Source organism: Eschrichtius robustus, chromosome 20, assembly GCF_028021215.1.
Source record: "Eschrichtius robustus isolate mEscRob2 chromosome 20, mEscRob2.pri, whole genome shotgun sequence".
Taxonomy (NCBI): Eukaryota; Metazoa; Chordata; class Mammalia; order Artiodactyla; family Eschrichtiidae; genus Eschrichtius; species Eschrichtius robustus.
The window spans coordinates 15,434,775-15,453,332 of NC_090843.1; the positions used below are offsets into that span (position 1 = coordinate 15,434,775).

At 35.3% G+C, this 18,558-nt stretch overlaps 1 protein-coding gene across 7 annotated transcripts in view; it reads right to left on the bottom strand.

Moving 5' to 3' along the window:
• The window catches only part of TANC2 (tetratricopeptide repeat, ankyrin repeat and coiled-coil containing 2), a 364,796-nt gene that overhangs the window by 132,601 nt on the left and 213,637 nt on the right, over positions 1–18,558 (bottom strand). For all 7 annotated transcript variants that reach the window (XM_068530956.1, XM_068530955.1, XM_068530954.1 and 4 more), the window contains 2 exons: positions 12,573–12,759; positions 2,453–2,716 (listed from right to left, as the gene is read on the bottom strand). In XM_068530956.1, the coding sequence (XP_068387057.1) occupies positions 2,453–2,716; positions 12,573–12,759 (451 nt within the window). The remainder of the gene's footprint in view (positions 1–2,452; positions 2,717–12,572; positions 12,760–18,558) is intronic.

The following is an 18,558-nucleotide window of genomic DNA, read 5'->3' on the forward strand; positions in this document are numbered from 1 at the left end:
AGAATTCCCTCCTGTAATTCTCCAAAAAAATCTTAATATTTGCTTCAGTCACTGTTCCAATGGATATGCAAAAAGTTACTGAAGTACAATTGTAGCCACAAGTATGCTGACGACTACAAACAGTAAAGCTGCTAAATGGCAGTTTGCAAAAAATATACCACGAGAGGTAGTTAAGAAGTCTGAAAAATTCACAAATTGAATGACAATTCCCTAAAAGTTGACCACAATTTAAAAGATTTTATTAAGTAACTAGAATAACAGCGCTTGCAAGATAAAATTCTAAATAGACAAAAATCTTACAATCCATATAATGGAAGAATGTACTCTTCACCTGATAAAATACTGCTTGCTTTTTAAAGTTTTTTTAAAAACATATTTCAAATTATATTTTTACCCGGTGATGAAAATACCTGGTATAGAAACCTGGGTTCTATACAGTCAATTTCTTCAATATCTATTAGTTAGAGAAATGTCTGATAACTTATTGATGCTTCTGACAGCTGCCTTATGCCAATTTCTGGAAAGCAACAGTGTTAGAAACCTTTAGAGACAGTGAGGGATGCATCATATCTGTCTAATTAGTCCTGTACAACTTTTTGTAAAACCTAAAGTTAGTTTTTGCATAGGGTAAAATAATGAATCTTTACAGACACTTATGCTCAACAAGGGAAAAGTATTTTATAATCTCTTCAGTAAACTAAAAAGAGAACAGAAGAAGCTTATACCTCGGTTTCCTACTAAGTGCTCAGTGTTCTTCTCAAGTAACAGAGCCAGAACTCTCTTAGAAATCATTGCAGCTTAGTTAAGAAGTAAACTGGGATGTACCATTAAGGTTGGTAGCTGTATTTTCCATTTTTATGTAAGCAAGGATTTAAATGCTTCTCTTTTGGATAGACTGAATTTGCCTAGCAATTTCTCATAAGTTATAGCATTCTAGGATTCTAAAAATGATGTCATGGTTGGGGATCATCATATTTAAAAGAACCCAGGAGAGAAAATTTTCTGTCATTATATAAAAGTGAATAATCTTGAAAAATTAATATTAAAATCTTCTGCAGTTACTGATCTTCCAGATGAGCCATGCCCCTCGTAATCACATCTGATGACAGATGCTGATGGTCCCCAGAGGATGGAACAAAGAGTAATGGTTTAGAAAAGGTACAGAAGGGAGATGGGAAAGGCAAGAAGCATCACACCATCATCTGCATAACATAAATAATTACATCTGGAAAGAGCTCTTGACTACAATAAGTATTTTACTATTTTGTGTCAGTGAGATAAACCCATCCTGACACTCATCAGGCAAGTAAGAAAGACAAACATAACTTTGATTTTGTAGCATGGACAAAGTCCAGATGATGATGCATTTTGAAAATGTCAGAATGCCCAACTATTCTGCAAAAGTCCTGGTCTGAATTATTAAATAGCAACTTAGCTGTATTAAAAATATCCCTTGATGTAGTTCTGAACAGCTGCTAAAGAATAATGGCTCCATACTCCAGCCACGTATTATCTGTATCATCCCCTTATGACTGAGACTGCTAGTGGTGTTTGAGTTATTCTCTAGCAATGTAGGTACCTGATGATTCTACTATGGTAAGATAGCCAGTGTATCGTGAAAATATTGAGCTCTTCGAATGGGGAAGGTGAATTCTTGCCTGCCTGTCACTCTCTCAAACTATAGGTGATGTTTCTGGTAATATAAATTTTACTGAAATATACTTCAATTTAATAATTTTTTTATTTTTTATTTTGGCTGCACAGCGCAGCTTGTGGGATCTTAGTTCCCTGACCAGGGATCGAACCCAGGCCTTTGGCAGTGAAAGCTCAGAATCCTAACCACTGGCCCGCCAGGGAATTCCCAAATAATGTTTTTTATAACTAAAGTTTTTAAAATCTAAAATCTCAAATTGAAATCCTGTGAAAGACTAATGATGTGAGAAAAGATTTTTAACAGTTTGACAATATACTTTATAGGTTCTCTTTTTGATTTTATGTGTTTTTATTTTATATTTATATTTCGGTTTTCTTTTAAGATTTTTTTTGATGTGGACCTTTTTTTTTTTTCTTTTTTTAAGTCTTTATTGAATTTGTTACAACATTGCTTCTGTTCTATGTTTTGGTTTTTTGGCTGGAGGCATGTGGGATCTTAGCTCCCTGAGCAGGGATCAAACCCGCAGCCCCTGCTTTGGTAGGTGAAGTCTTAACCACTGGACTGCAAGGGAAGTCCCTATTTTATATTTATATTTTGGAAGCAGAACTAAACAATCACTTAAGGAAAACGAACCTTCCCCCGGGTTCAAAAAGATATACACATGTATATTACCCAAACATAAAAGAATAGCTTAGTTGAAGAAGATGAATGGAAAATTTAAATACTGTGAGAGCAGAATTTATCTTCATTTCAATATATATGCCAGTAAAATGGTGATTTAAAAAAAATAAAACTTACCTGCTACTGAATTTGGCCGTGGCATAAGATAAAGAGGAATAGACTGTACTGACTGTGATAAAACTGTTTCCAAATTCCTCTCTGGGATCTTATTCAGACTATAGGTGGAAGCCGTCATGTTTTCATCTACTCGATATAAACAGGAATCCATGCTGGATTTTTGAGACTGCCAAGGCTTTAGGTTTCCTCCAGATCCTAATTCTTTACTGCTTTCCCCAACGTATTTTGTGCGTTCCATGTTTTCAGAATAGCTTGTCAAGGTAGCTGAAAAAAAGAGTAAAGTGAATTAAAAAAGAAAACCAAACCTCGAGGTTAATCTGTTTACTACTCTCCAAATACATGACTAGATAATGACAATATTAGAAACATTATTTTTAAAAAGTTACTGATGATTTCATCTCCATCATGAAGTTTAAACAATTGAAACCAAAATATAACTCTCTCACACAGGTTCTCTCTCAAAGATTTACTTTTAACAACTCTATTTGAATGAATTAAACAAATTCAGTGCTAAAGGGCCTACAAATAAGGCCTATCAATGGTAAAAACTGTAGAATTTCATCAAAAGGGAATTTACATACTTTTCATGGACGGCTGGAGAGCCCTAGAGGTGTCAAAAAGATCTTTATACTCTTTTTATCCTATATTTTTCCTTCCTGGCCCTTTATATGAAACAAAGAATTAGAAAATATAGAAACATTCCCTAAGTAGACGCTAATATAGGAGAAAGAATCTGTCTAAATAAGGAAACACTACAAGGCCTCTGTTTTTAATTAAAAATTCATTTCATGTATTTATCTTTCAGTCATAAATAGCCCAACGGATCCTAACCTTTTTGCCACCAAACACAATGTTACACCTTCCCCAATGAGATTTTATGGATTCTATAGCATACTGTATAATCTCTAAATATGTTCAGTGATAATATATAGGTGTAAATTTATATTATGTGTGTATGTGTCTGCATGCGTTCTTTTTCAACAGAGGCATGCTTCTTATCCTAATTTCTGGAAATGTCTTATTACTTTAAAATATATTTAAACATTTTTCTTTCTGTAAAATTTGACTGAAGTATAATTTCATTTGGTGTAAAGATGTGGTGATTCAGCTGGCTTTTAATTCTTAGCTAGAAGCTTGGAGTTCACACAGCTGCTAGGCTCAGTATAATGAGAGCTGGAGAATGTAAAACTTCTGTTTCCCGGAGGACTTGTCTACATGTAAAGTGTCTGTTAGTTAACCCTTTGCCTTTCATGTTTTTTTTGGTGGTGTGTCCCAGCAGAAGTTTTTATCCTTAGGTCCCAAATCAGAGCTGGCTAAGATTCACTTGTATCTGTGTGGTCTTACCCTGGTATATATTCCAGAAATATACCCCTTTTCTCCAGACAAACCCTGAGCACATTCAGTAGGCTCCAAACACTGGAACACGACACCTTTAAAGGTCTGAGAAGGTAGTAATGGGTTTCACTATTTTCAATATTTCAAATAATTTGTAAGTAATAATATGTTTTCAAATAATTTATAAGTAATAATATGTCGACTAGTTACCTAAAACATCAAGTTTCTATAAACTTAGCTGCAATTATATCGAGGGTGATAACATTAGTTATCTCATGTTGAACAGAAATTTTGGCAGCTATATATATGTATACATATCATACGTATATAGATATATATATGTATACATTTGATAAATAAAAAATGAGATAGAAACTGTTGGATAATGAATAGAGTGATGCTGAAAATTTTTTCAAAAATACGGGGTCTATCAATAAAAATTATGAAAGTCCTCATTGGTGGTGAAAAGATTTGAGAAACTTTGAATTAATTCATGGTACAAAGACAGAATTATTCAGTGGCCTATGGACCCTATTTTATCATTTAAATGATAAAGTTTACAATAAGGAAGGGCTTCTATGGTCACGGTATTTAAAAGTAAAGACAGGGAAGACATCCAGTTTCCCAACGTGAGAAGAGCAGTGATGTCATTTTGCACTACAATTGTACTATCTGCATGAACCAAACCTGTTATTACATAGTTCACTTGTTTTTCAAACCCAAAGTATCCCTTTCCCTTTTTCACTAGAGAGAAATGTATCTAGTCCCTGGCACACAGTATATGATCAACAAATATTTGTTAAGAGGATGAATAAATTAGTTTTATTGGATGCTCAATGGTCCAGAACCACTGGGGCACAAAAAGAGTGAAAACAGACAACTCACATAAAATACTAGAAGTAAAATCCTCTGGTTAACCATTCCCATTTAGGAATTTTGTACATTTTTGCTTCACTGATGCTTTTCACAGAATATGGCGACTTTTAGTTAATTTCATTCACTTATCTAGCCAATAAAATTTTATTGAGCAACTAGTATGTGTCAGACTACAGTGGTGAACAAGATAGGTCCTAAATCCTTAATCCCAGAAAAAGGACAATCCTGTGGCAAAAGAGGTCACACACAGAAAAAATGAAGAATCACAAAATGAAATGCTATTTTTAATAACAACATACTAATGTTTGCATATTAGTCAATTTTATGGATGCTCCTGTTTTACTCAACCATTCCTCTATAGTGAGAACTTATCATATAACTTAAAGTCACCAAGGTGAATGAAGCACCAGAGAATGCAATGATATTTTGATTCATGTGGCTACTAAAAGTTTCAAAAGTCTAAAGCCCAAGCAGTCTATATGTCAGATATTGGCCCATATAAATTAAGCACCCCTATGTGCAAAGTTTCTATGAGTGGAGTTGAAGAGGAAGACATGGCCTCTCATTGAAAAATATACGTATTTGTTTTCCACGAGACCTATTCTATCTCCATTTTAATTCTCTAGACCTAGTCATTCCCAGGTGGAACGAAGAATAGTGGGAAATATTGAGTTGTAAGTAACTAAAGAGATTTTTCTGAGAATTTCTCCATTTTCCTTCCTTGATATAGAAAAAAAAATTGCTACCTCAGTATAAAGAACTGCTTACATGGCATTTCTGTTTATATTGCCATATAGGCCAGGAAGATAGTGTGAGGAAGTAGGAATTACAGACTTATAAACAGGCTCATTGTGAATAAAATTAGCTCCATATATTTAAAAGTTTTATTGAGGTACAATTTACATACCATAAAATGCACCCATTGTAAGTGTACATGGGTACAAGCACATTTGCTTGTCATCTATAATAATTAAAAACTTATAGTAGGGACTTCCCTGGTGGCACTGTCATTAAGATTCCATACTCCCAATGTAGGGGGCCTGGGTTTGATCCCTGGTCCAGGAACTAGATCCCACAGGCATGTCACAACTAAGGAGCCTGCCTGCCGCAACTAAGGAGCCCACGTGCTGCAACTAAGGAGCCCTTGAGCCACAACTAAGGAGCCCATGAGCCACAACTAAGGAGCCTGCCTGCTGCAACCAAGACCTGACACAACCAAATAAATAAACAAATAAATATAAAAATAAACTGATAGAAATAATTTTTATCTTGATTCACTACTTTGCTTTTGTTGATAAAGACTAAATTTTTAATGCCGGATAATAGTCTTAGGTCCTCTGTTCTGAGAGAGAATTATTTTAGAACCATGCACTGTTTTGTAATAATTAGGACCATGGGTTTTGAAGTTATACAGACCTGAACTTGACTCTTAGCTTTGCCTCTTAATATCTATGTGATCTGGGACCAATTATTTTTGAATCTCAGTTTTCCAAGTTTAAGAAAGATTGTTATACTATTATGTAAGACAGAGTTAATTTACAGCTAGACTGGGCTAGCCCTACACTTATCTCTGGGGATGCCTGGAACTCTTTGCCAAGATAAGGTCAACTGGGATAACTAATGATTTATAATTTGCTGTTTAAAGTTTGAAACTCCCCTGGTAGCAACCAGGTCTAGTTGTTTATTGACAGCTTACACCTGGACTACTTGGACAGCCTAGCTTAGCTATGTGACCAGAGGGGCATAAAAAGCTTCACTGTAAACTTCTGGGGGGCTCTCCTGAAACCAAGATTCCTTACACAAATCTCGGTGATTTATACTCTGGGGACAGGCACATCCTATTTGATTACGAAAGAACCTGGATATATATGGAATCTAAAAAAACAAAAATGGTCCTGAAGAACCTAGGGGCAGGACAGGAATAAAGACGCAGATGTAGAGAATGGACTTGAGGACACGGGGAGGGGGAAGGGTAAGCTGGGACAAAGTGAGAGAGTGGCATGGACATATATACACTACCAAATGTAAAACAGATAGCTAGTGGGAAGCAGCCGCATAGCACAGGGAGATCAGCTCGGTGCTTTGTGTCCACCTAGAGGGGTGGGATAGGGAAGGTGGGAGGGAGACACAAAAGGGAGGGGATATGGGGATATATGTATATGTATAGCTGATTCACTTTGTTATACAGCAGCAACTAACAACAATGTAAAGCAATTATACTCCAAAGTATTTATTAACTTTTTAATAAAGATGTTGAAAAGAAAAAAAGAACCTGGAGAGCTGCACTGGGGAACGGATCCTCGGTGCTCGCCTGCACTCTCTTTCGCCTGCTGTACTGTATCTTTACTAAAAGCTTTTCGTAACCATTTTTCTGTGGAGTGTTACGTACCCTTTCAATTACCTGATCCTGTGAAACCTTTACAACTATTTTCTTATAAGATGATTGTAAGGATTAAGTAATGGTACCCGCCTCATACTTTGTACTCAATCAATGGTTGTTGTTATTATTATTATTATTATTATTATATTAGTTAGGTCAATTATGCAAGAGAAATGCTCTGTTTGGTCTCCTTGATCAATTTAATAGGCAGTATCTAGACTTCTTTAACATATATGCCATGCCATATAAATATAACGCTATAGCTACCAAAAATTTATTAGTGCTAAATAAGCAGAAGGTGGGAAGGATGACAGAGTCACTACCACAATAACTGGAGAAACTTAGCAGTGAAGATACAATTGCACATTTCTGAAAACAGGTTGGAGAAAATATTAAAAAAAACTCAAATTATCTAATGTTCAAGTTTATGACTCAGGGAGGTGATTTTTTAAACGTGAAAATGTGGATCAAAAAAAGAACATATAACATCCTACTGGAATATATGTTACGAAAGGAACAAAGGTCTTTGATTAGGAGTTTCTGATTTTGCTTTTTAGTTACTAATGTGAAATATTAGGAAAACATAATCACTCAACAATGAGCAAAGCTGTAGATACTTCATCTTCCTAGGTGTTAAGTGATATAAGGCTAAAGGATATAAGACCAAATTTGGCAATAAATCAGAACCTAAAGAAAAAAAAATCCTGAGATTTGATTAAAAGAGGGAATTCAAGAATTATACCTTTCTGGGACTTCCCTGGAGGCACAGTGGTTAAGAATCTGCCTGTCAATGCAGGGGACACAGGTTTGATCCCTGGTCCGGGAAGATCCCACATGCCGTGGAGCAACTAAGCTCGTGCACCACAACTACTGAGCCTGTGCTCTAGAGCCCGCGAGCCACAACTACTGAGCCCGAGTGCCGCAACTACTGAAGCCCGCGCACCTAGAGCCCATTCTCCGCAACAAGAGAAGCCACAGCAATACGAAGCCCGCGCACTGCCATGAAGAGTAGCCCCCGCTCACCGCAACTAGAGAAAGCCCACGTACAGCAACGAAGACCCAGCGCAGCCAAAAATAAAAAATAAACAAATAAATAAATAAATAAAAAGAAATTTAAAAAGAATTATACCCTTCTGGAAGGAACTGTGATCTCCAGATAAACAAAAGGCAAGAAACATGCCTAAATGGATCCATGCTTAAATTCATTTTGCTATGTAACACCATACCAAATCAGCCCATTATTAAAACTTAACATGAAAAAGGAATAGGATATAAAAATGATGTATATCTCACAGAGTTTACGATTATCAAGATTTTTGCTTGAAGCTATATAGGAGCTTATATATAAGCTGATAGGAGATTATATGTAGTTATATGTAGTATCTAACTAGGCACATATATAAGGCCATTATACCATTAAAGTTATACCAATAAAATAAGAGTAACAAATATGAAATTACACTGTAAATACCTGACAATCATGTCAGTGATATTTTACCACATATTTAAGAAAGGTTGTGAGTTTGAGGAAAGGGAAGCTATGCTTGGAACAGAGAATGCTTTCTGTGGTAGAAATTAAATTACATCTGGGGTGAATCTAGACCACATAGAATCTAAGAAGTTACAGTTGTTTACAACCTTTTAGAATCTGAGAGAGGAACTTTTTACATTAACAATACTTAAAAAATTCAGGAACTCTGCATTTCTAGTATTCTGATTCTTATCACTAGAATTCTACATATTTTGGCATGCTATAAGAGTGATACAGCAGGCATCACTAAAATTCTGATTGCTATAATTACAAAATGTAATCATAAGGAATTCACACTGAACTGACTGATATATAAAGAAATTAAAAATAGATAATTTAAATTAATACATTTAATAACTTTTGTGCTTTTTGCTGATGGGGCAAGATTTAAATATGGAACACTAATAAACAACAGACCATCTTGGAAGTTTTTGTTTGAAATAATATAAGCAATAGTTAATTTGGAAAAGCAGATGTTTCTATAATCAGTGGGGAAAATACTTGAAACATATTTAACAGTTAAGGTAGGCCAGCCTTGAGATTTCCAAGGTAATAACAATATCTTTGACTATTATCACTTATGCCATATACAATTTTCTTCCAAATCAGACTGCAGTGAAAAAAAACTAAAGGGAAACAAGTCATTTCTCAAGATAAGCTGCTCACATATAATTTGATAACTACTCTATAGTCTTATGTAATTTTAGGAACAGACATTATTCTCTTTCTTCTCTCATTATTTTGCAAGTAAATCTGTTTCAGTATTTATACACATTAAAGAATGGAAGTTCATTATTCTTCAAATTAGCTCTCTTATCCACAAAGGCACTTATATTTACAAGGAACACAATTCTGGAAATTTATCAGAAAAAAAAAATGAGGAACACTGTCTGCTATAAGTCAAAGCAGGATCTCATTTGTAATTTTCAGAACATTATGAACATTTATTCTGAACACTCACTGACATGTTAAGCTTCCACTTTGAAAGGTAACTACTTGTAAACGGATTTTATCCAATCTGTCAGCACCATGCCTTCTGCTTGGATGAACATATTTCTAAAGCTATTTTTTTATGTATGGCAGAATAGATGATATGCAGTTACAGACACTCTAATAAGATCGACAGAAGAACCCAGGAAGAGGTTTGGCTGGGATTATAAAAGTCACTGGGCCAAAATGAATCATAAAGAGAACTTAAGAGAATAAGATTAGTCGATGGAGAATTCTAATCTCTATTATTTATTAAAAATTTAATAAAGTTCCATCTTCTACCCAATGGTCACTCTAAACACTCTAAACACCTGTCAAAAAAGTAAAGTGCCAGGTCAGTCCTTTATCCCCTATCCTTCCACACTTAAGCTTTCTTTCCTTTGAGCACCTACTATGCTACCACATGTCAGTCACTGGACTAGGTGCTACAGATACGGATGAATAAGACACAATTTTGGCTAACAAGAAACAGTCTAATGGTGAAAAGCAGGCTCCAAAAGTAATTATAATACCATGTGTTAAATGTAATGATACAGATATGTACAGGTATTACTGGGAACACAGAATAATAATATGTATTGGATAGGAGGTGGAGTGGAGAAGTGAAGAGAGGTGGTGGTAGTAGTGGTGACAGAATACTCAAGGTGAATCTTAAAAAATATGTAGGAGTTAGTCAAATTTAAGAGAGAGAGAGGAGATTACAAGGCAGAATGATCAATATGAGCAAAAGCACAGAGATGAAAAAACGAATGTGTCAGGTAACAACAAAATCTAAAGTTGCCAGAATAATATATACAAGGCCGAAAGTAGTGGGCTTGAAGGCTGGAGAAATTGGCTGCGGTCAGATCAGGAGAGCCTGGCCTTTATCTGCTAGGTAAATGGGAGCCAAAGGAGTGATCTGATCAGATTTGATTTTCAGGTAGCTCACTTCATCTTATAGATAACAGAATCAAAATAGTAATTGTTTTTCAGTTAATTCACTTTGGTGGCTGTGTGAAAAACAGACTTAGGACAAGACAAAAAACGCAGAGAGAACACAGTTAGATTTGTATTAATCTAGGTCTAAGATAATGCAGACTATCAAGACAATACTAGGAAAGATGAAAAAACAATACAGGGGTGAGAAATACAGGGGGAAGGAAGGTGGGAAGGACTCTCCTCTTGGCTTTCTAGCTTGGGTTCCTGGGTAGGTAGTGATGTCATTATAAGAGAATATTTTGGACAACTTTTTGCAAATAAATTTGAAAAAAGATAAAAACCATTACTAAGGAAAACAGATTCAGGAAGAAAAAGAAAAAATTTTAAGTCCTATAGTATTAAATACACTGAAATAGTAGTTTAAAAAATCGACATAAAGAAAATAACAGGTCCGAAATATTTTAATGGCAGGTCCTACTAAATAGTCAAGAAACAGGTAATTCCAATTTTCTATAAACTATTTCAGAGGTTAGGAAAAGAGGTCAATTTTCATCATATTTTATCTATCTATGTATTTTATTTAAAATATTTAGCTATTTAATGATAATATCTTCATAATGACTTCTCATATAAAGTAATCACAAATTAGAAATTATTATGTTAGATACTAAGGGTATATAAAATTATTAGACATGAATACTGCCTTTTAGGAGCTCTGTAATAAGTTTTAAAATCAGGAAATGTGAGTCCTCCAATTTTGTTCTCCTTTTTCAAAATTGTTTTGATTATTTGGGGTCCTTTGAGATTTCACATGAATTTTACAATGGGTGTTTCTATTTCTGCAAAGAACATTGTTGGGATTATTATAAGGATGTCAATGATTCTGCAGATTGCTTTGAGAAATATTATCATTTTAACAATATCAGTCTTCCAATCCATGAACACAGGATATATTTCCAATTATTTAAGTCTTTTAAAATTTCTTTAGCAATGTTTTGTAGTGTTTAGTGTACATGCCTTTTGCCTCCTTGGTTAAATTTATTCCTAAGTATTTTATTCTTTTTGATGCTACTGTAATGGAATTGCTTTCTTAATTTTATTTTTTTTGGTTATCCATTGTTAGGGTATAGAAATGCAACTGGTTTTTGTATGTTGATTTTGTATCCTGTAACTTTGCTGTAAAAATATTCTTTTTATCAACTCATTATTTATTTAAAGTGAATAAATTCACATGTTGATGTATATTCATTTAAGTACTAGAGATATGCTTAGTTGACATGGCATTAAAATACCTGCAATAACATCTAAACAAATAAATATTTTGATTTGATAACCTTTAGAAGGAAGCCAAATGAGGAAAAAATATTTCATTGTCTTTATTCCTTTATCGTTTCCATTTTCCTAGCCTCTTCAGCTTCTGTCATTTGTTGACCAGCCTCTCCTCACCCCTTCCTTGAAACTTTTATCTTCCTTGGCACTGGTAACATTATACTGCCCCACTTTTTCTTCTATCTGTCTGACTACCCTTTTTCTGTATCTACTGGCTCATTCTCACACCTCTCACCCCCTGCTCAATTTGAACGTGCCCTAAGATTCTGTGCTCAGTCTTCTTTTCTTCTCTTTGCATTTCTTTGTCTTCAGATTCTTCTTTTCCCAAAACTTCGCTCATTTCCATGTGACTGACTCCCCTTAACAAGTATACAACAGGCAATAATACGAAGAACTGAGAACCACCAAGAAAATCTACTAGTTCAGTGAGGAATAAACTTTTTCTGAACCACTTCTGTTGGTAGACAGATGATGCATGTGAATTTACAAGAAGAAGTAGAAAGAAATTTTTCTATTCATCCCTTCTTTTATCAGATAATATCCTTAAAGGACTGGTTAAGCAGGGAGGGATACCTCTCATTTTGTTTACCCTTTATGTCTCTCTCCTGTATCATCAAAAAGAAAAGGACACATTTTATATGTACATCTCAGTAACTCAAAAGCAGAATTTTTGAAAACCTTGAGCTTGTGTAATTATTTTAAAAAGAAAAAAAGACACAAAATGATTTCTTTTTTAATGATTAATATAAAAACCAACTTACCAATGATACCACTATCTCTGCTTTCAAGGGTGGAGGTTGGACTAGTGACAGCCCCATAGCTGCCATCCTTGGCAGTTGCATTTGTACTGACTTGCGGGAGAGTGGAGCAGGGGCTACTGGCTGGTGGAGAGGCAGTGCTGCTAGTCAAGGTGGAACAGGGACTTATCCTCTGGGTGATTGCTGAGGTCTGAAAAATTGAAATGAAAAATAAGATAAACTGATCAGCTGTTAAAGTAAAATACATCTTATGGTAAAACACATGTTTTGATAAGAAAAAGAAAAAAATCTACATGCACAACTTTTACATCTATTAAGTTCTGTTTGTTTTTGCCTTCCAGGATAAAGCATTCTGTGTTCTATAATTAAGGTGAAACTTGATAAATTTAACATGAGCAGAGACTGGCCTGTTTTTCTGCCTAGGAAACTCACAGTGACAAGTAGTCTTTATCATTGCTATAAACTAATAGAGGAATTTACTTATTAATCACAAATTTTTCTTGCTATTTTCAATCGAAATTTTTCTGAAGGCTTGGAACTTTTTCTTGCTAATAATTTTCTTTGGATAGAAAAAAAAAATCTCTGCAGCCAAGGAGAAATAAAAATAAAGTTCTTAATGCAAATAAATGGGTTGTTTTTTGATACATAGCGGGCTGCTCAGAGACAATAAACGAATGCAGGGAAAATGCTTTATCTAAAAGTTTGTCAAATAAAATAGATCAAACAATATTAATTAAATACAAAATGAAATAATTTCTCTGTAGAAACTGATTACAGACTGAGATCACTGAGTGATTCTTACACCTAAAGTTACCTCCTTTTCACATTTTTGATGGGAAGTAATGAATAATCACCAAAAAGACTGACGGTAATATATTCTAGTTTACCTAATTTAATGACAATTCGCTTTTCTTTAGCTCTTTCTACCCAAATAAATTAATGAAATAATGAATGAAAGTCTATGTTTTTTCAAACACTCAAGAAATGTTATCCTACCCTGATACCAAGACCAGACAAAGATGTCACAAAGAAAGAAAACTACAGGCCAATATCACTGATGAGCATAGATGCAAAAACCCTTAACAAAATACTAGGAAACAGAATCCAACAGCACATTAAAAGGATCATACACCATGATCAAGTGGGGTTTATCCCAGGAATGCAAGGATTCTTCAATATACGCAAATCAATCAATGTGATAAACCATATTAACAAATTGAAGGAGAGAAACCATATGATCATCTCAATAGATCCAGAAAAAGCTTTTGACAAAATTTAACACCCATTTATGATAAAAACCCTCCAGAAAGTAGGCATAGAGGGAACTTACCTCAACATAATAAAGGCCATATATGACAAACCCACAGCCAACATCGTTCTCAATGGTGAAAAACTGAAACTATTTCCTCTAAGAGCAGGAACAAGACAAGGTTGCCCACTCTCACCACTATTATTCAACATAGTTTTGGAAGTTTTAGCCACAGCAATCAGAGAAGAAAAAGAAATAAAAGGAATCCAAATTGGAAAAGAAGAAGTAAAACTGTCACTGTTTGCAGATGACATGATACTATACATAGGGAATCCTAAAGATGCTACCGGAAAACTACTAGAGCTAATCAATGAATTTGGTAGAGTAGCAGGATACAAAATTAATGCACAGAAATCTCTTGCATTCCTATACACTAATGATGAAAAATCTGAAAGAGATATTAAAGAAACACTCCCATTTACCACTGCAACAAAAAGAATAAAATACCTAGGAATAAACCTACCTAAGGAGACAAAAGACCTGTATGCAGAAAGCTATAAGACACTGATGAAAGAAATTAAAGATGATACAAACAGATGGAGAGATATACCATGTTCTTGGATTGGAAGAATCAACACTGTGAAAATGACTATACTACCCAAAGCAATCTACAGATTCAGTGCAATCCCTATCAAACTACCAATGGCATTTTTCACAGAACTAGAACAAAAAATTTCACAATTTGTATGGAAACACAAAAGACCCCGAACAGCCAAAGCAATCTTGAGAAAGAAAAACGGAGCTGGGGGAATCAGGCTCCCGGACTTCAGACTATACTACAAAGCTACAGTCATCAAGACAGTATGGTACTGGCACAAAAACAGAAATATAGATCAACGGAACAGGGTAGAAAGCCCAGAGATAAACCCACGCACATATGGTCACCTTATCTTTGATAAAGGAGGCAAGAATATACAATGGACAAAAGACAGCCTCTTCAATAAGTGGTACTGGGAAAACTGGACAACTACATGTGAAAGAATGAAATTAGAACACTCCCTAACACCATACACAAAAATAAACTCAAAATGGATTAAAGACCTAAATGTAAGGCCAGACACTATCAAACTCTTAAAGGAAAACATAGGCAGAACACTCTATGACATAAATCACAGCAAGATCCTTTTTGATCCACCTCCTAGAGAAATGGAAATAAAAACAAAAATAAACAAATGGGACCTAATGAAACTTAAAAGCTTTTGCACAGCAAAGGAAACCATAAACAAGACGAAAAGACAACCCTCAGAATGGGAGAAAATATTTGCAAATGAAGCAACTGACAAAGGATTAATCTTCAAAATTTACAAGCAGCTCATGCAGCTCAACATCCAAAAAACAAACAACCCAATCCAAAAATGGGTAGAAGACCTAAATAGACATCTCTCCAAAGAAGATATACAGATTGCCAACAAACACATGAAAGGATGCTCAATATCACTAATCATTAGAGAAATGCAAATCAAAACTACAATGAGGTTATCACCTCACACCAGTCAGAATGGCCATCATCAAAAAATCTACAAACAATAAATGCTGGAGAAGGTGTGGAGAAAAGGGAACCCTCTTGCACTGTTGGTGGGAATGTAAATTGATACAGCCACTATGGAAAACAGTATGGAGGTTCCTTCAAAAACTAAAAATAGAACTACTATACGACCCAGCAATCACACTACTGGGCATATACCTTGAGGAAACCATAATTCAGAAAGAGTCACGTACCACAATGTTCACTGCAGCTCTATTTACAATAGCCAGGACATGGAAGCAACCTAAGTGTCCATCAACAGATGAATGGATAAGGAAGATGTGGCACATATATACAATGGAATATTACTCAGCCATAAAAAGAAATGAAACTGAGTTATTTGTAGTGAGGTGGATGGACCTAGAGTCTGTCATACAGAGTGAAGTAAGTCAGAAAGAGAAAAACAAATACCATATGCTAACACACATATATGGAATCTAAAAAAAAAAAAAAAAAAGGTTCTGAAAAACCTAGGGGCAGGACAGGAATAAAGACGCAGACGTAGAGAATGGACTTGAGGACACAGGGAGGGGGAAGGGTAAACTGGGATGAAGTGAGAGAGTGGCATGGACATATATACACTACCAAATGGAAAACAGATAGCTAGTGGGAAGCAGCTGCACAGCACAGGGAGATCAGCTTGGTGCTTTGTGACCCCCTAAAGGGGTGGGATAGGGAGGGTGGGAGGGAGACGCAAGAGGGAAGGGATATGGGGATATACGTATGCATACAGCTGATTCACTTTGTTACACAGCAGAAACTAACACACCACTGTAAAGCAATTATACTCCAATAATGATGTTAAAAAAAATGTTATCCTTTTCACAACAGTAACTGATCAGTTGCAAAATTACTTGAAGGAGTACTAATGATAAATTTGACATCTTTAAATGTTAAATTAAAATAACGCATTTCAACTTCTTTACATACAGAGTCTATTCATAACCTCTCTGCTAAAATTGAAGATTTACATTTTATAACTTGACTGGAAAATATGTTGATCACTGAATATGAGAATATTAAGGCTCTTTGACTCGTCCCCAAATGATTTCCAGATGCAATCTCTTATATTTAATTATCTGTGTTGAATCCAGGTTTTGATTTTAATTTAAATGCTATAACCAGGTCATAAAAGATACATTCAACTCAACCAAGCATAACTGACATTCTCAGAACCCTGCAACCAAGTAAATCTTTTCAATCATATGAATAATGTTAGAAACTGATTTTTCTTAATAACACAATAAGCCCTCAAATCTATGCCATTTCTCTTCTACAGAATTTTTCTCCAGAGGAGGGAGGAGTTTCAATTTCTTTGTAATTTCCTCTATTTCTATAAAATGATGTTGGTCTACCAGAGCAATGATTTTTTTTAAAAACTGGGCTTGCAGTAGAATTACCTGTGGAATGTAAAAAACAAGTTCCCCTACAAAACTGACAGATACTGAACCCACCCCACCCCAGTCTTACTGAATTAGAATCTTCCCTAGTTAGAATTTGGCATGGCAATTTTTAACTGCCTCATCCTCAGTTTAAGAAATATGTGGGTACTGTAATAGAACTGTATTAGAGTCTTTTACATTAGATATATCTATACTACAGTCATTCCATGTTGAAAAAGTTTCATTTGGGTATAAATCTATTACCTCTATAGCAACTAATTTCCATTTTTAGACAAGATTCTCAGTCTGTTCTGTGAGAAAGGAAACTGTAGCCAATGTGGAGGTTAAGCTCAAATGATGCATACTTTTTTTTTTTTTTTTAAATTTATTTATTTATTTATTTTTGGCTGTGTTGGGTCTTCGTTTGCGTGCCAGGGCTCCCCCTAGTTGCGGCGAGCGGGGGCCACTCTTCATCGCGGTGCGCAGACCCCTCACCGTCGCGGCCTCTCCCGTTGCGGAGCACAGGCTCCAGACGCGCAGGCTCAGCAATTGTGGCTCACGGGCCCAGTTGCTCTGCGGCATGTGGGATCCTCCCAGACCAGGGCTCGAACCCGTGTCCCCTGCACTGGCAGGCAGACCCTCAACCACTGCGCCACCAGGGAAGCCCTGATGCATACTTTTTACTACAAGTTATTTTCTGGAAAACAAAGCATTTATCACAGACTGTATGCTTTAAAAGCTTTAACTGTAAAAGCAAAGCTTAAAGATCAAGCCATTCAGAAAGCAGAAAATTGTCCATGGCTTGTGAATTAAAAGGCAAGCCTTATATTTATTTAAGGAGGCTAGTTAATGAGACATAGAAATCTCTTCTAGGCACAGAAAGACAACATTATCTACTCTCCATACTGCAGGCTAAAATGGACATCTAATTAAGCTGCTCCACTTCTAAAACTTTTCAGTGGTTTTCCCATTGATCTTCTAGTGGTCTCCAGAAGGATCCCAAACTCCCAATCGGATCTCTTAAAGGTTCTACAAATACACAAGGGAAGAATCTAATGATGGAATTTATAAGGTACATCCTAATAGCCCAGAAACTACTGAGAGAAGGAAATATAGTGATCAGTTGAATATCACTTTCAATATGTTGTCCTTTGCAAAAAAATGATATATGCTGACTTGCCTGTGCTGGATTTTGTCATTACTAGCACTATTCTGAGGACACCATTACTATAGGGTCTTCCTAAACAAAGCGATCTATCTTTGTCAGTATGCTGTTTAGTACAGAAGAAAGTCACTAAGTGAACATGACCTCCTAGTTCTTAATAATTTTCCTAAGACTAGAAATTCCAATGATCAATTCAGCCACTTTCTTCTGTGGTTCCAAGATAGCTTCATGGTACATTATATTCCAAGAGGGCTATCATGTAGCTTCATTATTAATATTTTACATTTGTTCAATGTTTGTAGTTAAATTTTTTTAAATGTTGTAATTGATACTTCATTATCTCCTTATCAACCAAGTATGAGGCATAATAAATATTATTTCCCCATTTAAGAAATGTGAAAATGAAACTACCCTAAGTATGCAAGCTATGAAGCAATTTCCCCCAAATCATACAGGTCCTGCATACATTTACATACTAATTATATTGCATATATATCTTTTGTTTATATGACATTTTACAGCTTACAAAGTGATTTCATATTCATGATTTAACTTGATCTTCACAACAAGCCTGTCATTATTTCATACTATACTGGACCAGCATGGTG